Here is a 23,841-nt window from a genome sequence, read left to right on the forward strand (position 1 = left end):
TGTACAAGTGACCTACTGCACTACAGTCAGTATATTCTTAACTGCACTGAACCTCTATCCACACCTGAACACAATAAGACAAATAAGACTCCGAGCTTGATAATGATCTATCAAGAGCCCAAGTTCTTCAAAAACTTCATTTCATATTCTGACTCATTATAATCTGACTTTCTAGCTTCTGACCTTTACTTAGATTCTAAAACTCTCAACCAGAGTCCGACTTCTTGCTTTTCAGATTCTAGTACTCTAAACTAGAATCTGTCTTGTTAACACTTTAGTGTCTCTTCAAAACATGTGTATGTTCATGCAAAATTTATACCATGATTCAACATACTTAAATATACATTAATGAATCTAATTTATTCTTTTAATATTTTGTTGTCATAAAAACTTTAGAGGTTTTGTACAAACCAAATTTATTTAACGATATATGTGTACTTTAGAAAAGATCAATAATCAGTTAATTATACCAAATTATTGCATGAAAGTTTCTTAAAATGTTGAATATTTTTCAAACATATAATACTGCTACCATTGTGTGTCATTCTTCCAAATATTACGTGGGAGACTTTTATATGTTTGTAAAATAATAATGCAAAGATTCAAAAGTAATAATTTATGTGAAGGAGGGTGGGAGTATATAAAAGATCAATGGGGTTTCTTAATTTCATCATGTTACACACATGCCTTTAAAAAATCTTGATATTATAAGAGACTTTTGTTTATCGGACTTGTAATCTACGGGGATGACAAATCATGTGGCAATGCTTGAATGAGTATTATGAATATCATGATATAGATTAATAAAAAAAAAAGAAGAAGAAATCATAATAGAGGAAAAAGTAATTTTGTTAGTTTGTGAGTTGTGACATTGTTGACTTGACTGAGGTTTGGTTCTCATTAATTTGTCATTTATTGAGATAGAGACAAACACAAAATAACGAGATTGCACATCTCTTCTTCATTCTCGGCCACCATGCCATGCCTCACGTCATTGCATTTGCAGCATGATTGCTCTATGTACTACTTGTTAATTTTTATTGAGAAGACTAGGAAATAAATATCAATTTTTATGAATAAAAGAGAATTGAGTATTGGGTCTAACTCATTTCTAAGATGGTATCAGAGTTCTTCATGATCTGTTGGGCCACCTGTTATCAGATTTTCGCTATCGGACCACCTACCGTTTATATCCACGCACCAAGCCCAATAGTGCTAGCCGTGAGGTGGTGTGTTAAGAATCCCATATCGGTTGAGAGATAGTCTGACTAAATATTTATATACTAGAGACAATCCTCACCTTACAAGCCGGTTTTGTAGGATTGACTTAGGCTCAATATCGATTTTCTAAGATGGTATAGGAGCCTCTCCACAATCCGTTGGACCACCTGTTATCAGGTTTTCGCTATCGGGTCACCCACCATTTATATCCACGCACCAAGTCCAAAAGTGCTGGGCGTGAAGGGGGTGTTAAGAAGTCCTACATCGGTTGAGAGATGACATGACTAAGTGTTTATAAAGTGAGGGCAATCCTCACCTTACAAGCCGGTTTTGTAAGGATGAGTTAAGCCCAATACTCAATTCTAAGAGTTTACAATGAGCTGAAGATCAAACTCATGACCTCTAGCCTACTCAAATCCCTCACCACTAGACCAAACCTAGTGACTTAAAAAAAAAAAAACCAACATTCTAATCACCCTAGAATATCCTCAATTTTATTATGCATTATTATGCATTCAATTTTAAATAATTAATGATCAACAATTAATAAAGATGATTTTATAAAATTATTAGACTTTTTATTTCTTTACAATTTTATAATCCAAGTATAAAGTGACATTTAATATAAAACTTATGTTATGGAGTCACTATTGATGAAGTATACTTTGTTTTTTGGACAAATTAGTAGACCAAGACTTTATAGATAAGGGGGAAATATTTACAAATATAAAAGTTATATAAGTGAAAGAAAGGAGAGAATTGCAGGCAGCAGAGCATAGAAGAGAAGAGGTATCATATATTTGGGGGGTGGACTTTTTGGTGAAATAGAGAATTGAGATCAAAACATTAGCAGAATCATTGTTTGATTAATTCATCTATCCATTTGGCTTTGGTTTGTAATCAATAAAGTGAATGGTTGGGGGTGGAAATGGAGAGTGGCCTAGTGGTGGTGGGTTTAGTCCTGGTCCCATGACTTTGATTTCCAGCTTGTTCGGGGACAACGATGACTGTAAGACGTTCTCAGAGCTCCTCGCTGGCGCCATGTTGGATGTGGAGCATGGAGGAGGAAGAGCTGCTGGTGGTGGTGGTTTGTTAACAGCTCCACCTCAGGTAACAAACCTCAACAACTTTTATTAACATACAGCTACAATTGATTTTTCTTTTGGCTTATTAACATATTCACTCTGAATTTGAATTGAAGTGTTTCTGTTTCCTTATTCTCCTAACAGCAAGCACAAGGACAAGGCTACTCCAATGTTCAAATTCAATCTGAACATGCATTTTCTGTATCAGTACTACCTACTACTACTACCTCATTGACACAAGTTCCTGCAGTTACATTCAATAACATTCCACAACAACTGATACCAAATTATGAGGAATCAAAGACAAAATCAGTCGATTATTCTTCTAACTCAGAACATAGAATGCAGCAGTCTTCTTTTGAGAAGGCTAATGATGACGGCTACAACTGGAGGAAGTATGGACAAAAACAAGTCAAAGGTTGCGAGTTTCCTCGAAGTTATTATAAGTGCACACATCCTAGCTGTCCTGTGAAGAAGAAAGTCGAACGCGATCTTGTTGATGGTCATGTTACTCAAATTATTTATAAAGGAGAGCACATTCATCAACGCCCTCATCCTAGCAAGCTCACAAAAGAGAATTCAAATGTGCAACAAGATCGCGTAGATTATGAAACATGTGACAGTGATGAAGAAGGAGATAATGAAACTGAAGTAGATTATGAACCTGATCTCAAGAAAAGGTATGGGTTAAGGTCATAAAAAATTGTTTGGTGTTTTGATATATGTCATTTTTCTAAGTTTTATGATTCTGCAGAAACACAGAAGTTAGGCTCCTAGATCCATCCTTTTCACATGGGACTGTCTCAAAGCCTAAAATCATTGTACAAACAACAAGTGATGTGGATCTCTTAGAGGACGGATATAGATGGCGTAAATATGGCCAGAAAGTTGTCAAAGGCAACCCATATCCAAGGTGATTGCATCTATTTTATGTCAGGTTGAGACTATTTAGTTTAGCAACAAATGTGTCACCAATAATCTAGTGTCTGAAATTGTCGTAGTGGAATAATTTAATTTAGTCTGTTAAATTAACGAAACTTTGAAAAGATTTATGAAATTTAATATATTTTGATAACATTTTAGTGACTAAATTCAATAATTTTAAGGACTAAAATGCTCAATTATATATATTCATCATACTTCTGATTATGCTACAATGATTCACTGTATAGTACTTGGATTTGAGATCATGTTCTAGAAAAGACAGTGATGCATTAATTGTTGTATGATATGTAGGAGCTATTACAAATGCACAACTCCAGGTTGCAATGTTCGGAAGCATGTCGAGAGGGCTTCAACGGATCGTAAAGCTGTCATGACAACATATGAAGGAAAACATAATCATGATGTGCCAACAGCTAAGACTAATAGCCACACCCTTGCTAGCAATAATAGTGCATCACAACTAAAATCACAAAATGTCATACCCGAGATGCATAATATGAACAGAAGGGGTCAGCAGCCTTCAACAGTGGCACGTCTAAGGTTGAAGGAAGAACATAGTGCATAGTCTTTATATTTTATATAGGATTGGAAGCATGTTTCACAACTCACAAGTTATTTTTGATGTTTAATGTTTTTAGTTTTTGAGTCTAAGGCCAAAGTTTTGACCAAGTACTAGCATTGGAATTATGCTTGTGAGTAGTTAGTCCTACATTGGTTAGAAATTGGCTACATGGATGATATACATATATAATAGAGAAGGGGCACATGTATATGATACTTTGTAGTTTTTTTTTAAGAAAGATGTCTTTGTTTCTTAGAGTATCAACAAACTTTAGGACAAGTGGTATGTTTGGCTTGATGGAGGAATATGATCGAGTAAATGCAGGTATAATGAACGCCGTTGCTCAAGAATTAAGTAGAATAGGATAAAATGTTAATTGAAAAAGTTTGCAAAGTGAACATTGATTTTGGATGATGTTGTATTGTAACAATTGTGCATACTTTCAAAATATGAAAGTTATGTTATATAAAAGTCTCTTCATTTTTGTGAGGTTTTGTAAAATACAGGTAGTTGTTTATAGTTGAATAAATGCACTTCCATGCAAAATTATGCTCAAGAATGTAATAAAATATTGGGCATGTTTGTTTTAACTTTAAAAAAATGTTTTTTTTTTTTTTTTTTATATTTTTGAAAAGAGATTTTCTAAAACCGTTTTTTAAAATATTACAAGTTTTGTTATATTCATTTTTTCTAAATTGAAACACAAAATTATCTAACACATGAAAATCTATTTTAAAAAAATCTAAAACAAACAGGCTCATTAAATATCATTTTAGGCCCAACATCGTACAACCATCACCCATTTATGAGAAATCGTAAGTAATCAGGCTGGCATTGAACCCGAATTAGTTTTAAGGTGACAAAGTTTTTTTTTTTTTTTTGTTTACAATGAGCTGGGGATCGAACCCAGGACCTATAACATACTACCCAAACCCCTCACCACTAGACCAAACCTAGTGGCTTTTAACGTGACAAAGTTACTTGACTTTGTATCTATCTCTCTATCATTTCTCTTTCATCTCTCTCTTTAATAATTATAATCCCTTTGTCCCGAAAAAAAAAACCACTTTTCCTTGTCCCAAATTATAAAAAAAAATGCAACTATTACTATTTTCAAGATTTATTTTTACTTATTCTTATAAAATTAAATGCAAATTACATTTAATTTACTCTCTCCTTTTCTACATAATTAATAACCAATAAAAATTCTTTAAAAATGAGTAGGTGAGTGCTCTAAATATAGATCGCACTCAAAATGATTATACAATCACACAGTTAGATGTTAAAGATTGTCCGATTAAAATTAAACAGTTGTAACTTAAACACAATATTAAAATTAAAATTATTTTTTCTAAACCATTTGATTATAAGATGGCTATAAATAAACTCTGTAAGTCCATAATTGCATGTAATCCATTTTCCTTTAAGAGAAAGATAAGAAAGTCATGGGAGAGAGAAACAAGGTGTGGTTGTTGTTGGACATTCACTCACAAAAGTAAAAGACAAGTAGAAACAAACAACCATCGGTTGCTGTGATATCTTGCACATGATTTGGCAATTTTAAAAAAGGTAAACAGTGCTCCTATACAATAGGCACCGCAACAATTTATTTTATAAGAAAATTTTTTTATAAAAAGTATAACAGATACTCAAACCTCTGCAATTCACGATAAGAAATCTCTTAAATGCTACTAAGATACATTAAAAAATTATTACACCAATAAAAAAAAGAAAAATTACAAAGACGGTTGACTCTGCCTAAAACCAATACTACTAAAATATAATGAATTAAATAATTTAATATAGAAATATTTCTATAAAAAATTCTGCATTCAATTTTTTAAATGTTAAATTATTATATTTTTTAATAAATAATTCCAAACCCATGGTAACTCACACTGTCACAGATTCCCCACCACCACCACCACCCCCACCAAGTACTAGTACCTCTACTAAAATTAAAAACCTTTGCACCAAACCCAACATATCAATCAATAATCATCAAAATCCAAAATCAGACAAAGATTTTTTCCCTTCATTAAACTCCACACCCACCACCACTTACTACTTCTTCAACCCCATCTCATCTAACTTCAAACTACATCTCATTACAAGTTAAAAATCTTTGCTTTTTCTACCAAAAAATTAATAAAAATATTTGCTTTTTCATTCTTTGCTTCCATTGACAAAAATAAAATGTTGGGAGAAAGAAACAAAAAATTAACATCCTTGTTTTAGTTTTTCTTTCTGTCTATTTTCTGCATTGTACTTTTTTTGTACTTTTCCTTCAAATTCACAAGTATGAGGAAGCATGGATGGCAGCTACCTTACCATCCTCTTCAGGTAATAGCTCTAAATTTTCAATTTTTTTGCTCTAAGTTCTTTTTGTTTTTATTTGGGGCTTACTAATTTTGAAATTTTTATGCAAAGGTGGTAGCTATTGCTGTGATTTTAGCTCTGGGGTTTGCTTTCTACGTGTTCTTTGCTCCTTTTGTTGGAAGCAAGATGCATCAGTATATTGTCATTGCCATTTACACACCGCTGGTAGTAACCCCATCTTTCAATTTTCTCTGTTGTTTCTTTTTTTGTGATGCTTTCTAAGTTGGTTGGTGGATGACATGAGATCTTTGATTCTTTTTGTTTGTTTTGTGTTTCATGTGTTTGTTTTGTGTTCTTTGCTCTGATACCATGTAAGAATAATAGGCCGCTTTTCTATCGATTTTGCAATCATATATATATATATATATATATATATATATACAATGTAAGTTTCTATATTTGTTTGTGTTGTGGCAAGTGTGAGTTAAGTCCCATATTGCTTACAAAAGTGGAGGTTGAACACTTTATAAGTGAGACGACCCATAAACCTAATACCTTAAGGTTTTGGGTTAATGTGTAGTGTACAACTCATTTGTATAGTTGTTCTTTAAGCCCAATGTGGATGATCCCCCGGCTGCCCCCTCGTGACCCAACAGTTTGCTATACCATTATGACTAATGATAACAAGAATATTCTAATAGATTTGTTATGATGTCTTAATTCTGCCTCTTGTTCTTTACATTGGTGCTCTAAATTGTTAGCACAACAGGCACAAAATGTTCTAAGGTAAAGGTAGAACTAAACCATCCTTATCTTGATTTATTTATATAGTAAATTAAACCTTATATAAAAAAGAGAGAGTAAACTAGGCAGTGTCTTAATATTTTAGTATGTTTGGATGGAGGGGTTTCGAGAGAATTGGAATAATACCAAAACATGTCAATATTTTGTCTGTAGAAATCCATTGTAATTAGAGTTTTTAGCTTCCTAGTGAGTTCAGGCAGTATCCCACTGGCTATGAGCTTATGTGCTTTGGATCTCAGTTTGAGTGCTTAGATCACAGTTTGAGTGTGATTTGCAGACACTGAACTGACGTTCTCCTCCATAAGCTCAATACTACTTTTAGTAGGGAAAGTTGAATCCATAACTTCCTTATCACTCATTAATGGAGCACATTCGTGCTATATTTTTCTGAAAACTGAGAAAATTTTGTAGATTGGTGGTCAGGTTCTTTCTTGTAAGTTTGAGATTTTTTTCCAATGTAGTTACTTTGTTATGTATAATATGGGTTGAAGACAGCATAATACATGGTTTTGACAAGAATTTTATTGGTGAAAAACTGGGTCCAGAGCTGTTATAGTTATAGCTTCTTGTTATAATGCTTTTTGTCTGGTGCAAAAAAATGGTTGAGAATTAGACTAAATAATATGTATTGGGCACTAATAGGAATGTGTTAGGAAACTACCCATTATTAGGATCTATACTAGCAGTTAGCAGAGAGGCAATCAATAGCAGTCAATGATTAGTGTAACAGATTGCAAAAGAGGCAATCAAGGGAAATAGAGTGGTGTGTCGACATATTTCTCAAAATGTTCATTATTTTTCTTTGAGGGAAAAACAAGTTCTTGGAGACCATACCATATGAGTCTCAACTGTGGATCCATCTTACAAAATGACAGGGAAGTAAAATGAGATGTAAGTAAACCATAGGATTTAAGTGTGGTGGATGAAGTGGATGGTTGTTTCAGGTGTTATTTGTGAATACAAAATAGCTCCCAACCTTAACGATTAACGAAAATTTCACTGCATATTCGTAATACCTGCAGTGTTGATGGAACTGAATGCTTGGCACTAAAGAGCCAACAAGAAAATCAGCTCAATTTTCCACAAATGAGAATATTATGGTGGATGAGTGCACACACAAGAAACACTCAAGCATATGCAAACACTGTGTGACACAGGTGGATGACCTGTTGTGATGTATGAGATTAAATTCTTGGGTGCAAAAAACCAGTGAGAAACTAAGTTTAATGTTCATAAAACAAAAATCTTGCTTTAGATGGTTTGCGCATGTATGAGAAGACATGTAGAAAAAATATTGGCCATGCCATTGCGAAAGATTTTAGATTTAGATGATTTTTCTTGTGGACATTGCGGTATCGTTTGATTCATGTAGTTGATCCCACCAGTGGAACAATCTTTTGTTGTTTGGATTTGCTAGCTCTAAAGGAAAAGGACAACCCTTAGCAATAATGTCATGAACCCGCTATCCGCTGGAGCACAATAATCTTGAGTAACCAAGTATTTTAGAGATAGTAGTCTATGCTGATATACATTTTCTATCCTCTGATATTTCTTCCTTGTTATGGTTATTTTGGCTTCCCCTGCGATATATGACCATGCTAGGGCTGTTATTGGCTGACGTTATTTTAATGGTAATTAATATGTTTGCAACATAATAATTACACAAGGATGGCTTTGTTTTAATAATTGTGCTTTTTTCTTATAAAAATTAAAATCCCGAAAGGGGCATTTTCTTTTAGTGATATCTCTCCTCTTGCCAGATTACGGTTGTTTTTGGACTCTACATTTGGTGTGCTGCAGCAGATCCAGCAGATCCTGGAGTTTTTAAGTCCAAAAAGTATCTTAAAATTCCTGACAGTAAAATGGTTTTTGGGCTAAAGAATTCTAAATTAGGTGAAGAGTCAACTCCATCAATGCATGATGCAAAAGCTTCAACAGTTGGAGGAAATTCCATGGATAATGAAGCATTCGGAACAGAAGGAAATATGAAAGATACTTCTCATTCAGTAGAGAAGGAAAATCCATTGTCTTCTTGTTTATCGCATTTCCTCTTGGTTTGCTCTCCTTGTGCTTATATCTGCCGCTGCTCTGGTTCGAATGAGGAGTCTTCTGATAAACAAATCAGTGAAGAGGGCATGTTCTATTGCAGTTTGTGTGAAGTTGAGGTGCGTTGAAGCTTTTTAACTAGAAACATAATTTCCCTCTGTTGGAGTTCACTCTGAAATGAAATGTGGATATGAAAAGATGATTTTACCTCAAAAGTAGTGCATGCCGAATTTCACAATTACCTTCTGTGTCATTTGTTGCAGGTCTTCAAATACAGCAAGCACTGTAGAGTCTGCGACAAGTGTGTAAATCACTTTGATCATCATTGCCGAGTATGATTATCTGATTTCTCATTTCTTTACTCATTGTTTGGCATATGTTCTGAAAAAATGTTGTTTCCCGAGTTTTGCAGTGGCTCAACAACTGTATTGGGAAAAAGAACTATAGACAATTTTTTAGCCTGATGATTGCTGCTATACTATTGGTATGCACCTATGTCTTGCTTATCATTCACATTGCTGAATAATACCCAACCAGTAAGCTATGTGGCTATTTAGGAACAATACCCAACTAGTAAATGTGAATCTGCTCCTCATCACCAGCATTTGTAAATGTTACGCCCTGTTTACTTTGCGATAACATTTTCTGTTTTCATTTTCCCAGAAATGTTATGTTTTTCATCCTTTCTTACGCTACTTTAGGTCCCATTTACTTTCTCCATGTTTTCATTTTTAAAATAATTAATGACAGTAAGAATGTATTTGTGCGACTGTTTTTTTATTTTTGAAAGAGCTTGTGTGACTGTTCTTGTTTTGAATTTCAGAAAACAAAATCATTATTTTTGAAAATGCTAAAAAGTCCCTTTCACTATTTCCGAAAATGTCGATGTAACTCATAACCTGCATATGGTGAATTGGTGGCAGTGAGAAGAAAGGTGCTATTACAGTATGAAACCAAAAAATAAAATTTGAAAATATTTTTAGGATGTAAACTTGCTCTTAGTCTCCCTACGAAGTTGCAAACCATTTCTATTTGAACCATCCTATAAAGCTATAACCTAAAAATCACCTCGAGTAAAAATTCTTATTTCCAAGTTATTTTTATTTCGATTAACTATTGACAGGTCTGTACATGTTTTGTGAACCTTTGGCTTTGAGTTTGCAGTTTATTCTTCAATGGTCAACTGGGATACTTGTGCTCATTTGCTGTTTTCTTGAGAGGAAGCAATTTTCTATGGAAATCTCCTCTAAGTTAGGAAGCAGTTTCTCTCTGGCCCCCTTTGTTATTGTTGTGGTGAGCATTGCTTTTCCTCCCTTGTGTGTAATATACTGTACTGCTATAATTTTTATTATTTACCCATCTGACATATGGATTTAAATTTGCTCTTTTTGTTTGATATTTCCATTTGTTTGATGAAAAATCATTGATGCTATTTCCAGCTACAGTTATTCTTACACCTGAACAACTTATTTTCTGTTCCTTTTAATTTTTTTCAGTCTGCCTGTACCATTCTGGCTATGATTGCTACCTTACCTGTTGTTCAGCTTTTCTTCTTTCATATTCTCCTCATTAAAAAGGTAAGATAATATGTTTTCCAGTTGAAAAATATAAGTCTATATCATATTTCACATTAAGCAACACTAACATCATTAATGCTTAATATTATGGTTTTTGCGGGTGACACAGGGACTCAGCACATATGATTACATTGTAGCTATGAGGGAGCTGGAGCAAGAGCAGGAGCAGCTAGGAGTTGGAGGCCAGCAAAGTCCCCAAATGTCAACTGTTAGTTCATTTACTGCATTGAGCAGTGTAAGCTCCTTCAATGCTTTGCATCGTGGTGCATGGTGCACGCCCCCACGCATGTTCCTTGAGAATCAGGTAACACATTTTCAATCCAGACATTTTTTTTTTGTATTATGGGATTTCTTTTTCTTCTTAAAATGCCTTTAGTTATATTACTTTCCTTCAAAAACACTGCTGCATGTGGATTGTGGTCGTGCGAACTTCTTCAGCATTTGAGTGCAATAAAAATGTTTTTGTTATTAGGATTTGCATAGAGGAATTCAATACTTACCTACTGTTAGGAAAACTAAATTTATCAACTATTAAGCCTTTTCATTTGACATAATTCCTCTAATTGAGTGCTAATTGAAGCTATATGTCTTAACTTAGTTGTTCTTGAACTATTTTAGTTCCACTATGTAATAAAGAGGTAAGGTACTATGGGCAACAAAATGGATTTTGTCATTAGATAGCATGATCTCATTTATTTTTTCATTATTCTATTTCCTATTTTCTTGGGTTTGCTTACTGATCACCACCTTTTCCTTTTTTCCTGCCCTTTTTTTGCGGGTTGGGGTTATAGGATGATGTAGTGCCCCCGGAAACAGGTTCTGTGAGTTCACTGGGAAAGAAGTCAATGAGAGAAGAGCCATTGAAGAAAAAGAATCCCGCCACAGTCAAAATTAGTCCTTGGACGTTGGCGCGATTAAATGCAGAAGAAGTTGCTAAGGCTGCCGCTGAAGTAAGAAAAAAGTCCAAAATTCTGCAACCTGTGATAAGACATGATCAGGCTTCCAGGCTAGAACCAGACATCCGTTTTGGTAGCAGCGGCCGAAGAACGGTTCCCACGATTGAAAACAATAAAACGCGGGATAATAAGCATATTTACCTTCCTGCTGACATATCTATGGAATCCATGACAAACGTTTCTTTCAATAATACCAACATGGGATTCATTGGAAGGTCCGGGTTTGCCCCTCCCCATTTACGTAGTTTTCAAACAAGCCAAGCGATGTCGAGCTCAGCAGGCATTGTTTTGTCATCTCCTGAGAGCAGTTTGGACTCTCCCGATATTCACACTTTTCGGGCAACAGGAGCTGATGAAGCAAGACATCTTGCAGGTCTTTCAACTGCTGGTGCTGAAGCTCTGAAGGAAATTCCACTGTCAAGGTCAACAAGTGATGGGTATGAGGCCTCCGGCGGGGAAGATAGTGACCAGGTTCCTAGTAGGGTTGTTCAGAGAATTGCAGATTGGAGTAGTGTTCTTTTCAGAGCTGATCAGGATGAGAGGGCTTTTAGGCCTACATTGTCATCCAGCATGAGTCACAGTAGACACTAGAAAATTGTGACCACCAAATTATATGTCAATTAGACAACTATCTTTCTGACTATTTAGATGGGAATTGTTCATTTTTTTGATTTGTGAGCTGGACGTACTCCATAATCTTCTTTTCAAGTTATTGTTAAACTACGCTGCTGAGTTTTGGAGGGCACAAAGGTCAGGCGGTGCTGACCGATGTACAAAGTTTTATGTCAATAGTAACTGATATGGTTCACCTTCCTATTGCATTGCTGTTGCTGCTTCTAGGTTGCTCTTGCTTGCTACTTGTCAAATTTTCTATCCAGTCATGGTTGGGCAGAATGACTTGTTACTTGCATGAAGAGAACTAGAAATGGCTGTTATAGGAAGAATGATTTTTCCTTGTCCTCCTCCAAATGATGTCACTATTGTTCATTGTATCCCCATCTTTTATTTCTATTAGAATCATTATTAAGATATCTGAATTATGCCAGACACAGTTGACAAATTTAACAACTCTTTAACTTTCTTCAATTCCTAGTTAGTGTTATTCGCTTATTTAATTACTTGTGTTCTTCTATGTTTGAGATGATGAATTTGTAGTAAACAGATATGCTGAACCCTTGCCGGCTTAATAGATCTAGGATGTGCCTTCGTTTTACTCCTGGAGAGTGGAGACCCTTGACTCAACGAGAGGGATCACATGCACCCCTTTAGCCCTTCCTAAACTACAGCTCTTCTCAACTACAAGCCAGAGGGGTATGTAAGGGTTCTCAAAATTGGGAATGTAATAAAATGGATAATTGTAATTTGATTATGTAAAATTGATAAATGAGAACTAGAATTGATGTTCTTAGTACAAAAAAGCAATAAGGAAAAGATAGAAAAAAATTAAGTCTAAGATTTAATCATTACTCTACAAAAGAGTACCAAAGGAAGAGATGAGAGACTTCATCAATTTTGCAACTATTGATTCTCATTTCACTATTTATGCACAACCCTAGCCATGTGTCCATTTATCTCAACCAATTATGTTATGCCAAGTGTATTTCCTCATATGCTATTTTGAATCATAACATTACTCCCCCATTAAAATCAACCTTGTCCTCAAGGTTGAAGTCAAGAAAATGGTGTAGAATAATAGTAGCACTTCCACATGTACAGTAAAACATCCACCAGGATCCCATTGAATGAATTGCTTTTCATGGAATAAACAAGCATCACCAAATTTTTCTGGTTCTTGTACCAAAGCAGAAACAAAACAGGCAACTCCATGAAAGGGGTACTCAATAATAAATCCTAGTTTGTACCTTAACCTTTCTTCAAGTATGTAATTAGCTCCTTTAGCATTGTGTGTAAAGACTTTCTTTGAAATGAAGAAATAGGCAACACCACCCGGATCCCATTTCTTGGAATGAAAGTGCTTGACAAGTGGGGAGCCTTTCATTTGTGCCCAAGATATCTTCCTAACAATTTGGCAAACCCAAGCTATATGCCAATCAAAGACATGATAAGTCACCCAAGTGCCACAGACGCCATATTTCGTAAGTTCCTTTGGTGGATATAGTTGGCTAGGATCATAACAGGACATGTATAGAATCACATCCTCATACAACCTATTAGTGTGAGGCTTGTCATAAAAAACAATAATCTTGCACAAATTAATTGTTGGATCAATTAATTCCCATGGTCTAATTTCACACATGACAAACATATTGGAAAAATCATAGAAGTAACTCCTGCAACATGCTTTTCAATTTCAAAGTAATTGATATTTACCATCATAGGCCATGATGCCCTGTGTAAACATATTTTTAGCTTTAATTTGCCACCATGTACCCTTACCAACTATGCAGTAGTGAGTGGAGAAGATTTGAGAATTCAAACTATCAACTTCAAGTGGCTCCATTAAGATAACTTCAAGTGTATCGCTAATTTGAACATGGTAAAATTCAAGTGCATCACTCCATGGTGAAAGAAGCATCTTCTTGTGTCTAATTCTTTCCATCATTTCAACTTCAACAACCTTTGATGTCACCCATGGTTTTCTCATTGCAAAGAATATTTGAGAACAAACATGGAATCAATACAACATTGATTATATCATTACCAACCCCTCTAAAAATGATCTTGCCCTCAAGATTATATACCTTGACAAACTTAATAGTGGGAACACATTCATGTCATTAGCACTCTTCAATATAAGCTTATTGCAATAGGCAGGGAAAACCATGTGTACATAGTCATTGGTAGCAATTAGCTGGAGCTCCTCATGGTTTGAAGTCTTTTTGTTACCTATTAATATCACAGGACTCGTTCCTAAAAAAGTACTCATGGTGCAATTACTAATATTACCATCTTGGCTATATAACCACTGTAGGAAAATTTCACAATTGACTGCAGAGAACCAACCACCTAGAATGATAAGCATTCCATAAGTCATGGTGAGTCAAACAATATTTGACTAAGCACAATTGAACTTGAACAAAAGGTGACGTCTCTTTTCTTCAACATCACAATAGAAGTTTGGAACACAAAATTTCGTTGTTTTGTGAAGGAGGCATCAACATTGCACTTATATCTTCCGGCTTTTGGATTTTTCCATCGAATTTCACTGCGACTATCATGCCGTTCATGCACACTACTGTTGTTGTTACCATTACCAGTGGTTGGGTTGGGTGTTTCGGCTTAATAGTATTAGCAAGCCTCCAATCTTCAATCATGTGTTTTGTGCGTTCAAAAATCTGCAAATTTGTCTCCCCCATCTCCCCTAACAAATAGGAACGGAACTGTCCGCTTTGTAGTCTGCAATCAAAACAAAAAACAAAAAATCATCCACGGAAAAGTATCTTCAAAATAAATGAAGCAAGTGTTGCCTTTCCTTTTATAAAGACCATTTTGATGGTTGGTGCAGATTTGATATATGTAAATGTGAATATAGTATACCCAAGATATAAACAAAATTCCAAAGGTGATCCTTTTTCTTATCTGGGGTGTAGTGTACTACTGTTTAGGGAAAGACAGTTTTCTTTTAAAACAACCAATAGAAACTTGGTCAAGCAAATAGACATTTCTAGCTATTTATTGGCCTTTTCTTTCAACCATTGGCCTTATTTTTGCAGAACTGTGATACTAACTAATTAAAACAAGTTTATTCATTCATGTTGCTTGATTCACCGTTATCTTCATCAATGCATAGCATTGACATCCTAACAAATTCTATCGCTCATTCATCACAGTGTATTTTACTTCCACCTATGAGAATCAATTTTTTTTATTCTTTCTTTCTATTTTCTCAGTGTGTCTGTGTTCTTACACCCTCTTCAACCTCCACCCATGGAAGCAACCTACCCTTTTTGCCATTTTGCAGTTTAATTGCAAAGTTAAAACATTCTCTTTTTTTTTTTGTCAAGCTCAAACATTCAATTTTACGGTGCATTAATGCTTTTTAAGAGGCCTTTAATTTTTCAATCTTGCTATAAATTTTGATAAAAAGTATATTTTCTTGGGTCATGCTAAACAGTGTCTCCGGGACACTCTTTAAGCATTTCATTTAAGAAAATTATTTATTCAAAAAGTAAAACATTTCAATTTTCAATTTTCCATAAACATTTAAGGTGCTTAAAGAGTATCCGGGAACACTGTTTAGCATTTTCCTATTCTCTTTCGTAGCATAATAGCATTGCATTCACCTCCATATATAGCCCACATTAGATCTTCAACAAATATATGAAAAAGTAAAAACACCTCATTTGTGTTTGATTCATTTTAAGTAACATTCACATATAAGTGATAACCGATAACACTAGCTGATATCATTTTTTTTCACAATATATGAATTTGTATAGTTGAGAGAGAGCTAGGAGAAGAGGTTGTGGTGGTTTATGAGATATAGAGAGTGAAAAAGAAAAAAACTTGAAAGAGAGATTAGAGAGATAGGCTCTTTTTGGGAAGGTAAAAAAACTAGCTCTTAGCTTATAACTTTTAGTGTTTGGTAACAGTTTTTAAAAAAGAGCTTATAGCTTATTTTACTAGTTTATAAATTATTTTTTAAACGCTATTTCAAGTTGTTTATGAGTTTATAACTTATAGTTTATCATCATTTTTTCCAATTTTACCCCTATTATCTTCCTTGAAAAAAATTAAATATTAACGTACTTTTTTTTATGTCATTTCATACTTATAAGCTAGTTCAACCGCTAATTTTACCAAATATTACAAATTCAATCAACTATCTTATTTGCTATAAGCTAGCTTATCAGTTATCTGCTATTTTTTACCGAACAGAATCATAGTGTTGATTGATGGGTTAGATAAGGTACAAATGGATCATGATAAGATTATGTGGGATGATTAAATCTAGTGGTAGGAAAAAAGTGGTTCAATATGAACCAATATTTATATAGGTCAATTTTATACGGAACATAGAAAGGAATTACAAGACATTTTCTTTAAAGCTTAGTCTTTGTCCATTTTATTTTATTTAATCTTTAGTCTTTATCTTTTTTGTTGGGTATTCGGACCTCTTTATTTTAATTTTTAGAAGTTTGACGCAAAATGTATATCTATTAAAGATCCATTTAGATTGATTTTTTTTTTGTTGATTTATATATACACTAAATATAGACTACCTATATCATTTTTTTCAATAAATCTAAATAGTTTTTTCTTTCTTTTTCATTTAAATAAATGATTATCCACACATAGTATGATATTTCGTTGATTCAAATTGACATATCTCAATTTATTACAGATCTGATGATAACTTGGACGTCAGCGTTGTAGATCCGAAAGTATAAAAATTTCGGTTACTTTTATTTTGTCATATTTGTAGGCATTTTCATGATGTCGTTGTATGCTATTAACCTATGTGCTGCAAAATTGTTTGTAGATTCACTTTTTTTAGTTTTTAGCAATCTTTGTAATGATCGATGTACTTTTAATTGAATGAATTCATATTTTTAGTAAAAAAAAAAAGTATCATTAATTGATCATAATTTTTTTTTTTTGGGTCATAAAGTTGAAGACTTGAACAAACCAATAATTAATAGAGCTCAAAGTTGAAAAATAAACACAACTTGGATGAAGAATTAATTAAATTAATTAATCATCTATTGTTATTTAATTAATAGAAAGCTAGCCCCATTCTTTTCCTTCCCAAATTCCACCTGTGCAAATATATGCTTCTCCTTATACTTTTCATTTTCAATGTAATACTTTTAAACTTTTATTAGGTGAGACCTTCAAAATTTTGGTTTATTGAAATAATATAAAAGATAAAAGAAAATAATAGTAATTTTATATAAATTTATAAAAGATTAACCCTCCCATTTAGAAAGACACTTAACAATATTCTGAAAACGGAAATGAAAAATTGAATGGAAAATAGATAAAAACATAATTATCAATTACAAAAATTAAGAGTATCATAAAATGATTAAAGATGGTTGAGTAAAATAAAGGGGTTTCGGAGGATATTCGGGGAGGCGGTTGAGCAGGACACCAACCTTTTAGGAGCATCAAAATTATTAGTTTTTTAGCGTGTATGCGTGCATGTATATATATTTTAAGACAAGCATAAACTCTAAAACAAATTTGGCAAAAAAAGTAAAATTCTATACTTATAAAAAAAATAGGACATCAAATTTATAATTTGGGCAGGGCATCCAAAATTTCGTAGAAAGTCCTGATTTGAATATAACATTTTTGTAAAGGTATTTACAGAATCAATTATTGAAGTTGTGTCGTTATATAAAAGATCATTATTGAAAAAGTCATTACTACTATAATAGAGAAATTATTCACTAGTTTGACATGTATTATGGCCGCCAAAATTGATCAATGCATGACCAACTCTTGGCTAGAATGGTTTGTTTTGCATATAATTAATATGTGTGACAATTGACATAATAAAAAATAAAATATACAGGTGTGTCGTAAGTGATTTATGCTTGACCTATGAAAAATATATTTAGGAGAGATATATAAACTCTTCAAATATACTCCATCCATCTCAAATTCTAAGGAAAAAAAAAATCACACTTATTAAGAAAAAGTAAAATATGATAATTTGAAATATGTTTTGGTGGTTTTCCTTGAAATAAGTTGTATGGAAAAATGTAAAAATAATTTTTATTGATTGTTGTTTATTGAGAAAAGGGAGAGATAGAAAATTAAATGCAATTTGCATTTAATTTTATGAGATTAAGAAGAAAAAAAACATTCTTGAAAATGATTTTTCTCTTATAATTTGAAGAAAAAAAATGGAGTTTTTTCCTTATAATTTGAGACAAATGGAGTACTACTCCCACTGTTCTAAAATATAATATAGGTACAAATAAATAAGTCAACAAAATTTAATGTATCTAATCTAAATTTTACACCAAATACATAATTTTTTACTGGTTAATTTTTATTTATATTTTAAAACGAAGGAGATTGATATGCGGGGTTAATTTAATAAATTTAACAAACTAATAATTTATTTATTTATTACAAAGTTGGAGACATTGCAAGATTTAAATTGGAGACATTACAAAAATTAAAATGAATAACAGACAATTTATTTATTTATTTCACTACGAGTTTTAATATCAAGTAGTTCTAGTCACTTTCTAATCTTAATTGTGGGGAACCAGAAGAATACAAATCAACTATTTTTAAACTGGAATTAAGGACAAGTTAGCCTCATCTTTAATTTTGTCCCCAAATTCTACCTCTGCAAGCTCCCCATGTTTCTGCTTGCAGTATATGTACAACACCGGATAAACCGCGATACTGTAAAGCGATAGAATCGCAAGTATAGGAGAAATGATGAATATCAGTACCCAACTATAACCACTTATCCATGACAATATCCCTTGCAAGAATCCAAATAACAAAATGATCGACAAAATCAACATTTTCATTCCTTTCACCAATTTCCAACTTCTCTTCAACGGTTCGAAACCCCAACATGATTCAACCACCACAATAGTTTTCACCAAACTCAAGTTAATTACCAAATATATTACAAGAGGGAGTAAAACAAGCATTAGAACCATGTAATATATCGCAACGAAGTAAGGGTTTGTTTGGACGTCGACATGGCCTAGATAAGTGATGAGAAAAAAGACGAGTCCAAAGAGAAGAAATAAGAGAAAAAAGACAAAGAATATGACGGTGAAGATGACGATGTTGGTGGCGAGGAGGGGGAAGAAAGAAGTAGATATGGATTTGATGGCTTCTTTGAGTTTGATAGGTCGATTAAAGAAGGCGTGGAAGACGCTATAGGTGATGGTGATGATTGTTGGAAATTTTGAATATTTCAAAAGTTTATTGTAGTCCAAATCTATTTTACATTTTATTGTGATCTATATAATTAATTTTAATTTGAGTAACTCTTTAAATGAATAATAAGTAAAGGGGCAAGGCAACTGATTTTCACATGTTTTATTTTAATTATGCTTTAGCTTGACTTGGTCGTGAAATTGCATCACACGTTTTTCTTTTATTGCTATTTTAACTCAAATGAATTGTAGCTATTTACTTGTGCTTACTGTTTTTACCGTTTTCTAATGCTAATTAATAGGGATAGTATTGTTTTAATTGAGAATAAATAGCTTACATAATGACTAATTCATTGACAATATAAAAATGGGAATTAGTGTGTTACAACCAGTTTTTTAAACAGAAGAAAAATAACTTTACTTCCATGGCTATGGTATTCTTGTGAACAAAAATAGAAAAATAATTTCACTAAGTGTCTGAGTTACCTACCTTGTGACATTCTCGTGTCTTGATAGCCTCGGTATGCTTATCACCGAGAAGAACCGGTTGTATTCTGGGGGAGTTGCGCAATATCTTGCGGATAATTCCTTAGTTCAGTGACTACACGCCTCCGGTTATTTGTATTTCAGCCATCCGCGACAACAATCTAAGGAATTATGGCTGATGATTCTGACGATGACAACATGGTAGATGGTTTCACTTCTACCGCATTTAGCGGGCACTCTGACGAAGTTGTCTTTATTTTATTTCAATTCTGTATGATGCGAAAATGTGGGGGTTTGCTGACTAAAGAAACTATAGAGCATGGCGTGATGGACTTCTCCATAAGTTTATATTTTTTCCTTGAAATCATCCACAAGGGATCAGGTACATATTTTAAACTTAAAACCTTGCAAATATTAATTTTTATGTTGAATTTGTGACTTTGTTGAAACTGTCTAGAAATATGGTGATTATATGGTATAATTGAGTTTGATAATTCAATGATTTTGGATGATAATTCATTGCTCGGTTGAACATATTTTGAATAATTACGTTGCTGTTGTATGTATGATGTGAAAAATGTTTCAATGTCAAACTATAGATTTAAGTTATCTCTATGGAGTTAATCTTTTGAGATAAAATGGAAGGTAATTAATAGGCTATTACTCGGACTCCTTCTTAAGGTTGCTCTCACATTTTTCCTTATCAAATGATTTCTCATAAGGTCGTTGTGGTTAAAAATTTAAGAAAAAAAATTGTGATTGATGCTAGAGTTGTTCACAAAATGAATTAGTGTGGTTTTGTGATTATATGTTATAATGATTTGTTATCTTTTATAGTAATTGAATTTGAGACCTACACATGTATAAAATAAAATATGCTTGTTTGTGATGATTCTTTTGATGTGCACATTCATGAAACAAATGTATAAGTGTTATGTTACAAGGTTCTGTAAGTTTATGGACAAATTTCTATTTGAATAGTGTATGACACGGTTATGGTGCCATATATTTTAAGGATATTAATGTCTGAATGTGATATTTATATGTTGAGAATATATGGATGATAGATATTACGGTTGCCTTCAAATCTCTGCTGGTGTGATTTTTCAATATTTTGTGCTTTGTTTAGTTCTAGGCGTGATATACAAATATGCAGTTTACAATTTTTGTGGATCCTTACTAATTTAGTGAAGAAACTAAATTTATTTATTTTGAGCTAAATAATTGAGTGACCTCTGTGATGCTAACACTTAACTAAAGAAATTAGAGAAACTGAACCTAATATGAATTAGATATACTTTATGTCGTGTAGATGTGTAATAGTATAATTCTATTGCAAGTATATTATGTTGAGAAGCTTTATAGGAAGTTTAAATATTTTGAATGTATATATCCCTTATAATCTAATGCTCCTTAATTAAGAAAAATTGATGAGATATATTAGAGATACCATAAAATATTACATTGCATATTGTAGATTATCCATTGTATTAAAATTAAAATAATACAATGATGTTTTATGAATTTGGTTGTATAAAAGTCAATACATTGATGGGATTTAATTTCTCCAATGTGATTTGTCGCTTGAAATCATTTTCAAGTAGACTTGAATAAAATGGAGAATTAATTTAGAATTGCACTTATTTGATGTGAAAGTTAGTTGCTTGAAAATATTAGTTCGATAAGTGAACTCGAATAAGGGACTCTACAAGTATGTATTGTGCAATATTTTGTGATGACATGTGTATGCATGAGTAATTTTGTGATTTGAGAAATTTATGAAAAGTATATGTGATGTTTTGAAACTCATGAAATATACATTGAAGTTGGTATAATTTAAAGTGTACAAGCCATTGTATTATAATAATACAATGGTGATAATATAAATTAGATACGAGCCGATGAGTAAATCTATAAGTAGATTTATTTTATTGATGAATAAGTTGTCGCTTAGTAGTCATCTAAGTAGACTTGTATAAACTTATTGTGAAAACCAAGTTTATCTTGTAAACTTGAAGAAATATGAGATTAATTGACTTTGAGACGTCTTAGTCAATATGTGTGAATTGATCGGATCCGTTGACTTAACCCCTGGGAAGAAAATTGATAGGAATGGACTATGCCACTGAAAAACGACAAGTAATGGGAACCCAACCTTTGTGATTGGAGATCCCATGAAGAAGGTTCATATGGGTAAAAACAAGTTACTTGTTAGTTATGTTAGCACTAAAATTTGTGCATTTCCTATGTGTTATGATAATGGCTATGAGAAGTGCTAAATTAAAAATAAATTTGAGGGGTAAGCTTTAAAGGCTTTTAATGATTACCATAAGCCCTTATGGGTGGTGTATGGTTGTAGCATACACTAGATGGAATCACCTATATGAGTGTCAAGTGGGGCCGCTTGCATGAGACCGTGGCGGGTCTCTAGAGCACTCATGAAAACCAGACACGCGCACGGCCTAAATGCGCAACACCGCGTAACACGAGAATTGTGGGGGTGTGATGCGGGTGGTAGACCGCTAACACACGTCAAGTGTCTTTGGTTCATATAGCTTGCTACACCAATTTCACTGTATGTTAAGTCTATCATTCTAGCACTGGTTCATATAGCTTGCTACACCAGTTTGATGCATCACACTCAAAAGTAACTCAGCCAATGTTTTAAAACAATTCTAATTTATAATTCTTTAATTTAAACTTTTGAAATATGTGGGGGATTGTTGGAAATTTTGAATATTTCAAAAGTTTATTGTAGTCCAAATCTATTTTACATTTTATTGTGATCTATATAATTAATTTTAATTTGAGTAACTCTTTAAATGAATAATAAGTAAAGGGGCAAGGCAACTGATTTTCACATGTTTTATTTTAATTATGCTTTAGCTTGACTTGGTCGTGAAATTGCATCACACGTTTTTCTTTTATTGCTATTTTAACTCAAATGAATTGTAGCTATTTACTTGTGCTTACTGTTTTTACCGTTTTCTAATGCTAATTAATAGGGATAGTATTGTTTTAATTGAGAATAAATAGCTTACATAATGACTAATTCATTGACAATATAAAAATGGGAATTAGTGTGTTACAACCAGTTTTTTAAACAGAAGAAAAATAACTTTACTTCCATGGCTATGGTATTCTTGTGAACAAAAATAGAAAAATAATTTCACTAAGTGTCTGAGTTACCTACCTTGTGACATTCTCGTGTCTTGATAGCCTCGGTATGCTTATCACCGAGAAGAACCGGTTGTATTCTGGGGGAGTTGCGCAATATCTTGCGGATAATTCCTTAGTTCAGTGACTACACGCCTCCGGTTATTTGTATTTCAGCCATCCGCGACAACAATGATGGCGCCGTAGGTAAAAATGGAAGAGATAGTTATGAAAAGGAGAGACACGTAGATAATTGTGGTGGAGTTAGCGGGAGGTTGTTGTTGTTGTTGAAGTTGTTTTAAAATGATTTGGTAGAGGAGGGAGAGGAAAGAGACAGGTAGGAGGAAGATGAGGGAGAGAGTAAGGTAGTGACGAGGTTGAGCATGTATTATGCGTTTAGATTCAGAGAGAACATCCCAAATTTTTTGTGCCATTGGTATAAGCTAGAAAGAGAAAGATCAGAATCAGATTAGTGATGCAGATGCAGGTGTAGTGGGATCAATATTTGAAGGGTAGGAGAAGGTCTCTCTCTATATATAGACGTTTGGGAGATAGCCTTATGTTTTTTTTCCCTTTTGATATGATAATATCTATCTGTACGAAGCCGTGCATCCACATGATATCCAAAGTCCAGCTCATTAGTAATAATAAAACAAGGGTATCTCGAGACTAGTGGCGGAGTCATAAATTTTATCAATTCTTGGCAAAATTTTATTCTAACAAAAAAATTTAATTTTGTTTTAAGTTAACTCTTAAAAATTTCAGTTTATCTCAGTTTTCAACAAAAAAAAATCTCAATTTTATCCTAAACTAACTTCTAAAAATTTTAACTTTGTTCTAAACTAACCCTTAAAAATATCAAAA

At 33.2% G+C, this 23,841-nt stretch overlaps 3 protein-coding genes across 3 annotated transcripts; 2 read left to right on the forward strand and 1 right to left on the reverse strand.

Annotated features, from left to right (window-relative positions):
- Positions 1–1,859: 1,859 nt before the first annotated feature.
- LOC123908357 (probable WRKY transcription factor 4) lies at positions 1,860–4,314 on the forward strand. Its single transcript, XM_045958986.1, has 4 exons — positions 1,860–2,331; positions 2,451–2,986; positions 3,061–3,219; positions 3,543–4,314. Exons 1-4 carry the CDS (start codon positions 2,134–2,136, stop codon positions 3,814–3,816), a joined length of 1,167 nt encoding a protein of 388 aa, XP_045814942.1. The 5' UTR covers positions 1,860–2,133; the 3' UTR covers positions 3,817–4,314.
- A 1,384-nt stretch (positions 4,315–5,698) lies between these two features.
- On the forward strand, positions 5,699–12,630 carry LOC123911051 (probable protein S-acyltransferase 22). Its single transcript, XM_045962379.1, has 9 exons — positions 5,699–6,156; positions 6,244–6,357; positions 8,697–9,101; positions 9,246–9,314; positions 9,395–9,466; positions 10,147–10,275; positions 10,479–10,559; positions 10,669–10,863; positions 11,351–12,630. The coding sequence occupies exons 1-9, from the start codon at positions 6,115–6,117 to the stop codon at positions 12,104–12,106; spliced, it is 1,863 nt and encodes a 620-aa protein (XP_045818335.1). The 5' UTR covers positions 5,699–6,114; the 3' UTR covers positions 12,107–12,630.
- A 5,892-nt stretch (positions 12,631–18,522) lies between these two features.
- Positions 18,523–23,538, reverse strand: LOC123911052. Its single transcript, XM_045962380.1, has 2 exons — positions 23,175–23,538; positions 18,523–19,353 (listed from the first exon to the last, which is right to left on the reverse strand). Exons 1-2 carry the CDS (start codon positions 23,409–23,411, stop codon positions 18,727–18,729), a joined length of 864 nt encoding a protein of 287 aa, XP_045818336.1. The 5' UTR covers positions 23,412–23,538; the 3' UTR covers positions 18,523–18,726.
- Between the last annotated feature and the right edge of the window lie 303 nt (positions 23,539–23,841).

This window comes from Trifolium pratense, linkage group LG2 (genome assembly GCF_020283565.1).
Source record: "Trifolium pratense cultivar HEN17-A07 linkage group LG2, ARS_RC_1.1, whole genome shotgun sequence".
NCBI lineage: Eukaryota > Viridiplantae > Streptophyta > Magnoliopsida > Fabales > Fabaceae > Trifolium > Trifolium pratense.

Bases quoted from the DNA above. Each gene is read 5' to 3' on its own strand.
- LOC123911052 (XM_045962380.1), bottom strand. From the start codon at position 23,411: ATGGCACAAAAAATTTGGGATGTTCTCTCTGAATCTAAACGCATAATA. The intron at 19,354-23,174 runs ATCATTGTTGTC...AAATTTCCAACA, and splicing joins CCATTTTTACCTACGGCGCC to ATCATCACCATCACCTATAG.
- LOC123908357 (XM_045958986.1), top strand. From the start codon at position 2,134: ATGGTTGGGGGTGGAAATGGAGAGTGGCCTAGTGGTGGTGGGTTTAGT. The intron at 2,987-3,060 runs GTATGGGTTAAG...ATGATTCTGCAG, and splicing joins GAACCTGATCTCAAGAAAAG to AAACACAGAAGTTAGGCTCC. The intron at 3,220-3,542 runs GTGATTGCATCT...TATGATATGTAG, and splicing joins AAAGGCAACCCATATCCAAG to GAGCTATTACAAATGCACAA.
- LOC123911051 (XM_045962379.1), top strand. From the start codon at position 6,115: ATGAGGAAGCATGGATGGCAGCTACCTTACCATCCTCTTCAG. The intron at 6,157-6,243 runs GTAATAGCTCTA...TTTTATGCAAAG, and splicing joins TACCTTACCATCCTCTTCAG to GTGGTAGCTATTGCTGTGAT. The intron at 9,315-9,394 runs GTATGATTATCT...CGAGTTTTGCAG, and splicing joins ACTTTGATCATCATTGCCGA to TGGCTCAACAACTGTATTGG.